Source organism: Zalophus californianus, chromosome 2, assembly GCF_009762305.2.
Source record: "Zalophus californianus isolate mZalCal1 chromosome 2, mZalCal1.pri.v2, whole genome shotgun sequence".
NCBI lineage: Eukaryota > Metazoa > Chordata > Mammalia > Carnivora > Otariidae > Zalophus > Zalophus californianus.
Genome location: NC_045596.1, coordinates 20,714,288 through 20,727,608, shown reverse-complemented (window position 1 = coordinate 20,727,608; position 13,321 = coordinate 20,714,288). Strand labels below are relative to the sequence as shown.

At 45.6% G+C, this 13,321-nt stretch overlaps 1 protein-coding gene across 3 annotated transcripts in view; it reads left to right on the top strand.

Annotated features, from left to right (window-relative positions):
• Nucleotides 1-13,321, top strand: part of SEL1L3 (SEL1L family member 3) — a 100,853-nt gene that overhangs the window by 50,059 nt on the left and 37,473 nt on the right. For all 3 annotated transcript variants that reach the window (XR_003520943.1, XM_027599806.1, XM_027599805.1), the window contains 3 exons: nt 2,385-2,596; nt 3,789-3,968; nt 12,195-12,314. Coding sequence is in view for 2 of the 3 variants with exons in the window: in XM_027599806.1 (XP_027455607.1) it covers nt 2,385-2,596; nt 3,789-3,968; nt 12,195-12,314 (512 nt within the window). In the remaining variant the exon portion in view is untranslated. The remainder of the gene's footprint in view (nt 1-2,384; nt 2,597-3,788; nt 3,969-12,194; nt 12,315-13,321) is intronic.

The window sequence follows — 13,321 nt, the reverse complement described above, 5'->3', positions numbered from 1 at the left end:
TTAATGTTGCTTTGCTCAGAATGTGCACAGAGAGGCATATCTGAGATGGGTACATATTTAGAAGTAAATATATGAATGAGTAGGATTTATTTTGCAACTGCATCAGAGTGCTGCGGTGCATACTAAATCCAGTGGAGAAGGTTGGTTCTTATCCTGTCTAATGGTTGGGTAGGATGGAATTCTCTCAACTATTCAAAGGGAAAATCCAAAATGAGATCCCCAGACTCCTGGTGGAAAAGGGGGTTATTATTCAGATATATCCCAACAGACGAGCAGAGGGAAATGTTCAGGGATGTTCATTGCCGTGTTGTTGGTTATAGCAAAATCACTGGAAGCAGCCCAAGGGTCTAAAAATAGAGAATTGGTTGGGGACACAGCACTGCTATAGAATGCAATACTAGTGAAGCCTTAGAAAGAATGGGCTTCTGACAGCCACAGACAAATACCCATGATACGTGGTTAATTTAAGCAAAAAAGTTGAGGGTCAGAATTGTAGGAGCTTTTGTGGAAGAAAATGCATGTGTATCAATACAGATAGATGTGTATATGAGTTACAGTCTGTGCAAAGGGAAAAGTCTGGAAGCATACACACCAGGCTTTTAACAATGCTTGTCTTCACTATTAAAAAAGGGTTAGGAGAGAGGGCACTTCCGGTTTTATTTTATACAAATCTGCATTGTTTGATTTTTTTTAAACAAGCAGCTATTTCTTTAGAGATTAAAAAATACAGAAAGAGAAGCAAATTCCATATGTTCAGCGAGGTGATTTTTTTCAGCACCTATTGCTTGGGATCGAGAGAGTAAAAGCAGACCCAGCTGTTGCTTCTTGGAATCTAGAAGGCTGGGGTGAGGGGTTCCAGGAGCCAGGAGATGAGACTGCCTTGGCTCCGGGCAGGGGTGGGCTCCTTCCCCGCAGCTCGGCAAGTGGAGGCACGTGTCCTCCACTCAGGGGGCAGCCAGCCTGCCTGTGTGCCCAAAAGGACTGACACCAGCTCATAACCAATGGCTTGGCTTTCGCAATTTCATCCTTGGATCCCACTGGCCTCTGTTTTTAGCATGGACTCTGCAAGGGACTTGCCCTTAAATAAATCCGATCTCAGACCTGCCCATTTCAGTTTTCCCACATTGGAAACTCATTTCTGTTCACTCCTTAATGGAGTGCTGATAGAATGAGTCTTTTGTTGCCCCCCTGAAAGTTATTAGTAACATTTTAATTTTGGATAGAATGAAGAAAAGAAAAATGTTGGACATAACAACTTTTAGGCAGATACAATTTTAGTCTTAAATAAGATGACCATGTCTCTTTACATGTAAACAATATCTATACAATCCTCCTGGTCTTTTGAAACGTAGCATCTAATAGATACACAGAATAGAAAGTAAACATTTGTTGCCTAAATCAATGAACAAGAGAGATGAACCATGTAAACCACTTTGAACTATTGGAAGACCATCACCCCCTTACGTTATAAAGCCATATAACTTGCTAGTTTGGGCTTAAATGTTTATCAGATTTATGGGATGGTTAGGTGAAAGGAAATACCGTACCGCTGAAGGTAGCTGCATAGAGAAGGGTCTACCGAGAGTGGTAAGGTACTTAGTAAGACATCTGGTTGCCTGTTCATCAGCAGGTCGGTGTAGCAGAGTTAAGTAGGAATGGCTTTCGTGACCTGCAAAGCTGAACTCAAAACTGGGCTCAGCCACTTGACAGGTTTTGTTAATGTTGGACTGGTTAGTTGACATCTCCAGGCTTCAAACTCCTCATTGGAAAAATAAGGACACTAAAAATAGTACCTACCTCATAAAATTGTTCGGATTACATGACATAATTTGCATAAGACACCTAATCCAGTATTTGGCATTTTGTAAGCCCTCCATAAAAGTTGACTCGTTCCTTTTATTGTATTTAGAAACCCTCAAGAAAAACTGGAGGCGAAAGATAAGAAAGCATCTCAAAATAAGGTTCTTTTGTGCAACTTTTTAGAGCAGCACCTAGGAACGATTTCTGAGATAAAACACATTCTTCTTCCGAGAGTCGTAGAGGGAAAAAAAGTCTCTCTGGAACTTTCGGTGGTCCTGATTTGGTGGTGAGTTACACTGAGTAAATTACTCTCTGGGGGCACTTTCTCAACTATATAAGGCACATCCTTTTTCCCAGGATACTAGGCTGTCATTTAGTGCCAAAGAAAAACCTATTTGCAGAATGACACCATGACATCCCAAAGGGTTTAATTTACCTCCTGGAAGGTGGTATATTTCAAGGCACTGCAGAACCAGCCATATTAATAACTCAGGTGGTTTAATTGGCTTTTCCCTCTTCTTTCTAAAGCCACGTCGATCCCATGGTAATTAATCGTGTGTGCTGTGAATTGTGGTTATTTACAGTGCCAAGGAACCGAAATGAATCTGTATTAGAAATCGGCAGGAGGATGTTTGAGAAGGCTGTAAAGAGACTCTCCAGTGTTGATGGTCTTCACCAAATTAGCTCTATTGTCCCCTTTCTGATGGATTCTAGCTGCTGTGGATACCATAAAGCATCCTACTACCTCGCAGTCTTTTATGAAACTGGATTAAACCTGCCTCGGAATCAGCTGCAGGTAGAGTATTTCATGGGTTCCAGGAACATCAATCACCTGCGTTATATTTGCAGAGTAATGCTCTCATACTGCAGGTAGAAACCGGACATGTTCATGCTCCATGGAGTGCTTTAAAAATCTTGACACTCAAGAAAAACATCCTAGAGCTATGTTAAGTACAGGATCTTCTGTCTTCAGTGAGTGAGAAAAGGCGCTTCCTTCCTGGACGCAAGCTAGGGGATATGATTGGCATACTCTAAGGAAGAGTTGGGGCAGGGCTTACCAGAATCCCACTCCTTCGAGAATAGGTGCCTCTCGCCCAATTCTTATAACTACCTAACTACTCTGGCTGTAGGGCCATTATCTCTCATGACTATTTAGCTAAATGAAGTCATTTGGACCTCTCAGCAAAGTATCGTCACATCTAGCCTTCTGCCATCAATACAAAAGCCATACCAGACTGTTTCATTTGTGGTTCTGAGACCCAATTAGTTATGCAACTTGCTAAACATTTGGGATCCCATTTTTAGTAAGTGCTATGGGTGGTTCCTGGTCACTTTTAATTTTCAGATCTGCACGTAAGATTGTTCATCCTGGATTTGAAGAGACTCCGGTTGTTTAAACCTGCCCAGGTGGTTCCATATTCCTTCTAAGTGCTTTCCTGAGTCCCACAAAGGTAGAATAGTGGGGAAGATTCTAACCTTGTCTCTGTCACAAAGTGGCTGGTTGGCCGCAGTCTCTCTCTCTCCCCTCTTTCCTCAACTATGAAATGAGGCTGTTGGGCTAGCTGATCTCTAAAGACCCTCCTCAACACTAGCATTCTGAGAGTGTAAGATGAGGACATGGCCACTGTTCATATCATCTTCCATAGATAACGTAACTGAAGCACACCAGGGGTCCTTAGAACAGTTGGCAGATACACAAGAAGATTCTATGAGAGAAATCGGGGGATGACCCCTGTTTTCACTGAGTGAAGGGCAGAAGTCGAGGAATCATAGTATTGGGCATTAAGAAGGACAGAGAGCTAGAATTTGTGAACCATTGGAAAGTTGCTGTGGCTTCTTTTCTAAAGATTGTTTTTAAAGGCATGTTAACATGTTTCTGGAATGACCAGGTTCATATATAGGGACGGGGCCAGATGACCTTTCAATGTTAGGATTTTATGACCTTTTGCTACAATCCTGTGAACACTTGGTCAATTTTTTCCTAACAGGGCATGTTGTATAGTTTGGTAGGAGGCCAGGGCAGTGAGAGGCTGTCTTCAATGAATCTTGGATACAAACACTACCAGGGTATTGACAACTACCCCCTGGACTGGGAGCTGTCCTATGCCTACTACAGCAATATTGCCACGAAGACACCCCTTGACCAGCACACGCTACAGGGAGATCAGGTAAGAGAAAGAAGTGGGTGGAGATGGTCATGGCCCTGTTTAGTGGGGCTTCCTGAACAATCTTATACAGTGTCTGCACCTGTGGCTGGCTCATTTTCAGGTCTTCAGAGGTTGAGCGTAATTGAATGGAGAGAAAAACTATCTTGCATTCTCCAATTCATATTTCCTGGCTGTGTTCTCAGGCTGAATGCAGGAACAACCCTACACCCGTGCATGAAAAGCTTTTCATGAGCGGGAGGACTAGCATGGGAAGAATAGATTTGGCCCTGGACAGCTTTCGATTTTGCAAAAAATGTGTACCAGAAACATAGATACGTTTTCTTTGTTCCAAGGTCGTGTGAGGGGGTGGGTGTGGAGGTGTTAGGGGTTGGGTCAAATTGAGTGGGGGGAATAAGCCAAGGGCTCCTATCAGTGTGTAACCAGCAAGCAGGGTCTGCGGCACAAGGAAGCAAGCTCCATCCCCAGCTATGTTCCCAGTGCCGGGCACCTGATGGTTTGCTGGATCAACTGATGGTTTGCTTTGAGGACCATGAATAAAAGAGTATAAGTAGAAGTGATAGTGTAAGAATTCAAGGGAAGCTGCCTCTAGTTGAGGCAGGTCTGCATTCGGTGGGAGCAGACCATGGCAGGGTTGGCTTCTTGGAATGTATTTGTATATATCCTCTTTATCTAGGAAGGATTTAAGAGGTTTCAATGGTCATAGCCCTTGAGGTGGTCAAGTTGAGAGGAAAGGCAAGCCGTCTCTACCAGGAGGTGGCAATTTTTTCTCTGTAAAGGGCCAGGTAGTAAATACTTCAGGATTTGCTCATACAGCCTCTGCCAGGGACAATATATAAGCAAACGGGGAGCCTGGGTTTGTGTAGCTGTCAATAGTGCGTAAACTTCATGGCTGGATTTGGCCCCAGAGGAGGCCATAAACTCTTGGTTTTCCCTGCTTCTGTTTGATGAGCCCAGGGGATACTCCCGGCTAGGTCAGGATTGTGGAACCTTAGCCTCAGCGGCTAACTGGGAACTCATCCGCTCACTGGTCCCCAGCGCTGCTTCTGGATTGCACTCAGAAATCCGCAGTGCAGAAAAGTTGCACTTTGATGATCGGAAATGGATGGTGCCGGAAAGGAAATCTACAGTGGTTGCTGTATGGTTTTGACTCAACGGTATATGCTGTCGGTGACCATTAAACATGAGTCAAACCATAAAACACCAAATGGCTATCTATAGAGACGTTCTAATTCCTTCAGGAAAGAGTGATTTCTCCTGAATAAACTTACACAATCTCATCATTATCGTTTGTATTCTATCAGTGTATATAAGCTATGCGCAAAATTGGACCTTAGTTCGATAGGAATTAATTTATGAATTGATGAAGTTGTTGTTTTTTTTAGAAAGGAATTATTCTGAAAACAACAACAACAACAACAACAAAAAACCCATCCATACAAAAAGCAAGCCACAAAGTCATACTGTGGTTGTTCTACTCAGCCTGAATGTGTTAATAATGTCCTCTATGTGTACATTATACTTTTAAGAATTCTAATTCAGCATAAATTAGCAATGGGAAGTGGTATGTTGCTAACAAGCTCCTTTTCTTTTGAAGATTTGGCACATGCAATGTTACGATTATGAAAGAAAATGTTTAATTGATCAGAACCAGGGAAAATGAATAGAGGAGATCCATCTTGCAGCTGAAAGTTGTATGATTAAGAATCACAGATAGGAATTATACCGTTAGGAGAGTTGTATCCTCGCTCATTTTCTTAGGAATGTGCAATTAATGGCTTCTTGAGAATTTAAGCAGGTGTCATATATTGATTTAAATGTCCTTTTGTTGAGAAATCTATTAATTCACCAGCAGCCTGTAACAAATGAGGAGATATGGAAAGCCAAACCTCTAATTAACGAACCAAGGATCTGTCAGTAACTCCTTCCTCGATTCTTGCTTCATTTTCTCTTTTATGTAACTCGTGGTTCACATCATTTCATCTTCTTTATTAGTAATCTTGCTGCATGTCACTTCTGTATGATTTAGCGGGTCTCTGCCTCAGGTGAAAGAGAAAGAAGCTGCTAGGTTTTGTTTGTTTTTGTGGCTTAATCGCAAATGAGTTTCTTTCATTCTCTCTGCTCCTGGGAATGTGCTTTTCCACAAGGTTTGGTCCCCGGCTTCCTCGCTCTGCACCTGCTAGAGGGGCAGGGGTCTCATCCACACCCCTGGTGTCAGCTGCTTTCCACGTACTGACGACACTCAGACCTTCCTCTCCAGCTTTTCTCACGCACCCCCCAACTACAATCATAACACACCGTGCAGGCAACCCGCCACCTCCCCTCTCCATCCCCCGCAAACTCCTCCACGGCTGACACCACTGTCCATGGTGCTAGCATCCGAGTAGCCATCGTCCCCATCATCCCATCGGTCCCGGTCATCCCACCACATTCACCTGCCCGTTTCCCTCTCCTCCCATCCCATCCCTGCTGCCCCAAGCGATATTCACCCCTTGTCATCTCTACCCTGAGCCACTGGACAGCCTCTTGTTCTGCACTGAATTATGCCCACCCCACCCTACCCCTAACTGAAGTCCTAATCCCCCAGTATCTCAGAATGTGACTCTCCTTGGAGGTCAAGGCTTTAAGGAGGTAACTCAGTTGAAATGGAGTCATTATGTGGGCCCTGGTTTAATATGGCTGGTGTCCTTACGAGAAGAGCGGAGCAGGACACGGATAAAACGGTGGGATGGCCCCAGGAGAACACAGTGGGAAGGTGGCTATCTGCATGGTAAGGAGAGAGGCCTTAGAAGACACTAAGCCTGCCAATATCTTGATCTTGGACTTCTAGCCTCTAGAACTTTGAGAAAATAAATGTCTGTGGTTTATGCCGCCCGATCTGTGATGTTTGGTTGTGGCAGCCGCAGCAAATCAATACACGTCCTGACTGGTCTTTCTGTCCCTAGGCTTTGTCCCACCCATTCTCTTCTCACTGAGACCAAACCAGGCTGTCCACAGTCGAGATTCTCAACCTGGTGGCACAGTGAAGTCACCTGGGGGTTTAAAGAATAGCTCTGCGCAGGCTCCACCCCATAGTCTTGAAGTGACAGACTGGGGGGCCGGGACATATGTGTATATGTGTATATTTATACAGTTGACCTTGAACAACGTAAGGGTTAGAGGCACTGATCCCCCCACACAGTTAAAAGTCCACGTATAACTTTTGACTTCCCCAAACTTTACTACTAATAGCCTACTGTTGACCAGAAGCCTTACCGATAACATAAACAGTCAATTCACACATATTTTGTATGTTACACATATTATATACTATATTCTGACAATAAGGTAAGCTAGAGAAAAAATGTTATTAAGACAATCATAAAGAAAATGTATTCACAGTACCGTATTTATTGAAAAAACTCTGCATGTAGTTCAAACCTGTATGGTTCAAGCGTATTTAAAAAGCTCAGATGCTCATAATGCACAGCCAGAGTTGAGAAGTGCTGACCCACAAGATCTAAGCTCAGCTGGTCGCTTGGCATAGGAGGCTTTCCTTGATCTGGTTTCTGTTTCTCCAAGCTCAGTTGTCAGTAGTCCCTGATCAGCATGTCTCCTCTAGGGACACCATACTATTGGCCACACAGTGCTGTGCACACCTCCTGGCCCTGTTTGGTCTCCTCTGTCTGGTTTGCTTCTCCACACTCGCTCCCCTTTTCCTGCCTGCTGACCCTCCTACTTGAACCCTGGGCTCAGACATCACCTCCTCCTCCAGATCTATTGTAGGGGGGCCGTGGTACCTGGGTGTACACCTGCGATTGCCCTTAGGGTGGGTGCTGTGTAGAGGGTCACGGAGCTGACTTCCCCAGGAGACTGGAGGCTCCCTGACACAGGCGACTTTTCTGTTCACATCGGTGACCCCAGTGCCCAGCATTGTGCTTGACACACAGTTGGCACCCAGGGCTTACCAATGGGATGATGGATGGGATAGGAGTGCAGCTCATCCAGTGACAAACATGAAGTTATTACACTGTCTTGCTGACTCTCTGGTGATTTCTGAAGCGACCAGTGCTCACTGTGGACTGCAAGCACCCAGAGCACTTGGCCCTTCTCACATTGAGGCTTTCTGCGTGGGATCCCCTGTTTGAGAATCTCGGGTACTTATCCTTACAGCAGATATTTCTCCATTCTTACTTTAATAAAATCCCTAAACTGTTAAATCTTAACAAAGAAAACACACACCCTCTCTTGGGAGCCAAGCATCATAGCTGACTTTAAACACCCCGCGAGGCAGGTTCCTACTGGTGTTTCCCACGGGCCATGCGGGAAGTTGGCGGAGGTAGGGGCTTTAAGTGTAGGCTCTGAAAGTGCCCTGCTCCTGAGTCCCCGGGGGTTGGCTGAACCGTTGTATCTCACAACTCCAGAGAACGCAGATGTTCGAGAAAATGCGAGCTCCCCAGTTGCAAAGTCGAAGGGGGTTTTCAAATTCCTGCCCTTTCTGTCTTCCTTCCTGTCTCCGTCTATCTCTGTCTCTGTCTGTCTCTCTCATGTTTCCCTTGCTCTCTTTGCCTCTTTTCTTTCTCTCTCCTCCTCTGTTCCTGTCTCCACCACTTCCCTTGCCCTCCACAACCCCTGCCCACACTCCCCTCTGCCCTGCCCTGTGCCCTGCTCTGTGCTCAACGGCAGATAGCTGATAGGGTGTGAGCACAGCCCTTGTAGCCTGCAGGCCGAGCAGAGGGGAAGGGGGTAACGCAGGTGAAAGTCAGTGTCTGGGACAGTGTGGCCTCTCCTCTGACACTGGATGCAGGGGCTCTGAGGACAGCACAGTCTCCAGACAGTGGACCTCCTCTGACCTGGTCAGCAGTACGGGATCGGCACTGTTCATTCTAGAGACCTTGATTTATAACACAACAACAAAAAGAACCCCTCAGAAGCCACAAAAATCACAGCACTGGCCGGGGTGGGGCCTCTGGGTCCCTGCCCACCTCTACCCAGCTCTGGCCGCCACCCACCCACCCTGTTGCTTCTGCACACCACAGCTTCTTCCTGGTTTGGTCAGGTTTCCATCTGAAGCATCATTCTCTGGTCACCAAGTATTGTTTCAAATGAACGAACCAACCACCAAGCATTGCTTCCTTGTAGGGGTTGTCTCTTCATCGGATGTCTTTGTGGGTGGTCAGCTTTCACAGAAGGTCCCAGGCATGTGGCTCTGACATGGTGATAGGTGCTGCCGTAGTGACCCCAGCACTATGGAGAAGCAGCCAACTGCCTGGGCATGGCGGACAGTTGAGGCGTGGCTCCAGGGCCAGATTTGCCCGGGTTCGGGTCCCAGGTCTGCTCTTCACTGGGTGTGAAGTCTCAGGGTAATTTTCCTCACCTCTGTCTCTGTACAGCTTTCTACCTGTAAAGTGGGTGCCGTGATGGTGTGCGCCTCACACAGCTTGAATAAGTTAAGCCACATGATGTGTGCCTAGTGGAGCCCAGCACATGGTATGAGCTCTCTAAAATGTTTCTGGCCCTGATGCCCCCTCCTCAGATTCTGTTTCTTCCATCTTCCAAAGCATAAAATTCTCTTAGATAGACCATCCCCTCAACGGAAGGCTATGAGCTGCACAAAACTGCAAAACCAACAGGAGGGCGAATGTTTAAGCTGCTGTCGGCCTTTTACGTGTTAGAGCGAACTAAGGACCTAACAAATGATGAGTTCCCTTACTGAGAGCTTAGCATACACCCTCCACTCTGCTAGCTCTTTTATAAATAATCTCATTTAATCCTCACGCAGCCCTATGAAGTCGGTTCTTATTTTACAGAGGAGGCAACTGAGACTCAGAAGGTAAAGAACTGCCCAAAGTCACACACCAAATGAGTCATGGGGCCTCAGTTAGAACCTAGGCCTTTCTAACTCTTCATAGTATAAAAAATAATGGCTGATAGGTTGAGTGCTTTCGATATAGGAAGTATCATGCTAAGCTCCATTTTATGGATGCAGAGACAGAGCTCAGATCAGTAAAGTTAGTGGCCCAAGGTCCCGGGGTAGTTAGTGGTCAGTTAGAGTTCCATCTGGTCTGATGTGAAAGGTTGTGCTCTTAATGGCCCGATCCTGCTGCAAAACTCGATGGCACCACCCAGGGGAGTAGGAGGGGCTAAGCCAGGGGACAGTGATACAAAGGACAAAGTGTTCCTTCTTCAGAATTATGCACAGCTGTCCAGGTCCCCCCAGAAACATGACCTTTGCCAAGACCCTCCTCATGACACTGTTTGAATTTTCTATGTCTCAAGGAAGACGATGCAACAGTCTACCACTTCCTTCCTCTCAGATGTATGAGTCCTTCACTGGGTGGGTGAGCCCATGGTCCCCACCGGCCAGCCAGCCTGAGTTTGACATCTAAGCTTGAAGAACTAAATATATGATCTTGGATAAGTTACTTAACTTCTGAGCCTCAGTTTCTACATCGGCATGAGATATTGACAGTGATACTCTTGTAAGGTTGCAAAGATTCAATGAGTCAGTCTTGGGCAAAGCAATTAGAACAGTGATATATCATCAGGATATATCTTATTGGGATATATCAGTGACATATCGTCATTTGGCAGAGAGTGGCAGAAACATCTGAGATTGTAAATCCTTGCAGGGTAGGAAAATCCCATGACAAAGTTAAAGAGAAAGAAACAAAATAAGAAGAAAAACAACCAAAAATCAAAATGTCCAAGTTCTCCTGTTGAAAAAAAAAAATTCTAGTTGAGAATTCCATTATTTGAACAGCTCAAGCTTCAGCCCAATTCCAGGCTCATCACAGACAACAGAGTGTCCCCTGGAGTTTGAGCTGAAACGCCAGCTCATTGGCTGCACACTTGTCAGGGTCGAGGAGACAGAGTGGAGTCTAGGGCCTTCTTGCTAGAGGGCGACACTTTGGGCAGCCTGAAAGAGCCCCGTCTTTGGAGTTAAGCCAGCCTGGCTTCAGGGCCTGCTCTACAAAGTGACCGTGAGCTGACAGTTTCACCTTTGGAGCCTCGGTTTCTTTGCTTATAAATCAAGGACAGTGATATTTGGGTTGCAACCCTATGGTGAGGATGAAGTGCGGAAAAAGTTTTAAATACCCGGCACAGGTGGTTTCAGTTAAAGGTAGTGGGTGTCATTATTCGAACCGTTGCTCTTCACTTGGTGGCCTCCCCAGGTGAGACACTGAGCAGGCCGTGACGCCTGCTGGGTGCTGAGTCGCAGCACAGTCCCTGCTTCCCAGCCCCCAGCGGCCCCCGGAAGGGACCTGTGGCTCCGCACGGCCATAGCAGTCTCAGGAATGGGTCTGCAGGCTAGAGTTTGTGAATATAAGGACTTTTCTTAACTAACGAAGAGGGTCAGAAGGGAAATCAGGCCTGGCTCCTTATTCTCTGAGGCTTCTTTCCCAAACTCATGCAGATCCAATTTTTTCACCATCTGCCCGTGGCATGTGCAGGGCGCAGGAAGCCCTTTCCCGGACCCCTCATGGCATTGTTAAATAGACTTCATTATGTATAAGTGGAGACCGTAAAACCACAGAACTGGTCTCTTGATAAGCAGCCACAATTTACACATCAAAATGAATCTGATTTTCTTCAGAGGAGTCGGATACTTCAGAGGCAATGTGCCAATTCAAAACACTTTATGAACTCTCCCTTTGGGGTCATCCTTCGAGCCTCTAGCACATTCTTGCTCGCATCCTCAGAGTGAACATGCCCTCTTTTTTTTTCCAGGGTAGATTTAATTTTTGGAAATAGCCAAAAGATATTTGAAGCTGAGCCCGCTAAATAAAAAGGGTTAGGCATGCAGGATAATAACACTTTGGGATAAAAAAAAAAAAAAAACAAAGTTATACTTAGAAAATATTGATTTACCTTTTTTGATGCTGTGTGTAATCTGACTCTGAAATCCGCGGCATGAAAGTGGTCTTCTGGACAAGCCTGAGCAGCCGGAGTGAAAGGGGAATAAATTTTGCCCTCCCAAGGCAAACATTTTGTTTGATAGGAACAAAAATGCCCATTTAGACAGATGAGATGTGACACATTCATTTAAGAAGAATCTGATCTCATGGCATCATGAACACACCTCATATTTCAATTATTCATATAGTTTTTACTTGTGCAATTGCTAGTTTAAGAATAATGTCCTGGCTCTTGCGTGCCCAAATCATTTGGATATTTCCCTTCTCCCCCTCCTTCCCTTTCCTTCCTTCTTCCCTCCCTCCCTGCCTTCCTTCCTTCCTTCCTTTTCAGGCGTATGTTGAAACAATTAGACTGAAGGATGATGAAACACTCAAGGTACAGACCAAAGAGGACGGAGATGTCTTTATGTGGTTGAAGCATGAAGCCACCCGAGGCAATGCAGCAGCTCAGGTAAAAAAATGTGGTCCACTGTTTTGGAAACCCATCAGTTGTAATACCCAGGTTCTGCCATGGTAACAAAATATCTCAAACCTCACTGGCTTAAAACTGCGCAGGTTAGTTTCTTGCTCCCGCTGTCCGTCTCATGCTGAGAGCATGCGCTGTGCTCTCGTAGACCCCTACGAATGGAGCTAACAGGGGCTTCACTGCAACACAGGCCCCCACAGCCATGGCTGCCCAGAAATGGCACAAGCCATCTCTCACATTTTACGGCCAATGCAAGTCACATGGTCTCTCTTGACCACGCAGGCCGGAAGTGCACCCAGAAGGAGAGAGAGCTACACGGTTTGTGATCCGTCCTAAAGACTATCATTAGACATTTTAGGGCATTAGATAGAAATAAAAAGAGTGCAGGAGAGATTAGATGGGTATCAGGAAGAAAGCCATGAATTCAGCTAGGAGAATAACAGAAATCAGGTTCAGCATGACCAACGGACCAACCTTGGCTCTTGAACATGTCTTGTTTCTTGGATGGACTTTTCTGAGGTACCAGGAAGGGCAGAAAGCTGGGAGAACTTTCTCATCTGACTTCTTGCCTTGATTTCACTCTGAAGAGAAACCCTTGACGGGAGCCAGCTTAGACAGATTGCACTGGGAGGGAGAAAGCTCCCTTCCCCAGGAATGGCTTTAGCTTTTGCTTTGTGCTCCTAGTGAGCATACAGTGTGGTTAAGGGCCTCTGGGTCCACTAAGCAGGCAGAAGCCCAGAGATGGGAAAAAGAAAGAAAACAAAAAAGACAAATGCATTGACAAGCAAGCATTTCAGAGACCCTTTAGTAACGCTAGGTCTTCCTAGAGTTTCAGGAGATACTTTGCTGGAAGTTATAAGTACTTGAGTAGAGGGTAGAAAGAAAAGGAGATGAGAGAAGAAGCAGAAAGGAAGAAAGACCATCAGGGGCCAGAATGGGGCTAGAATGTTAACCAACATTCCTCTGCTCCCTTCTCGGGCATCCATCTCCAG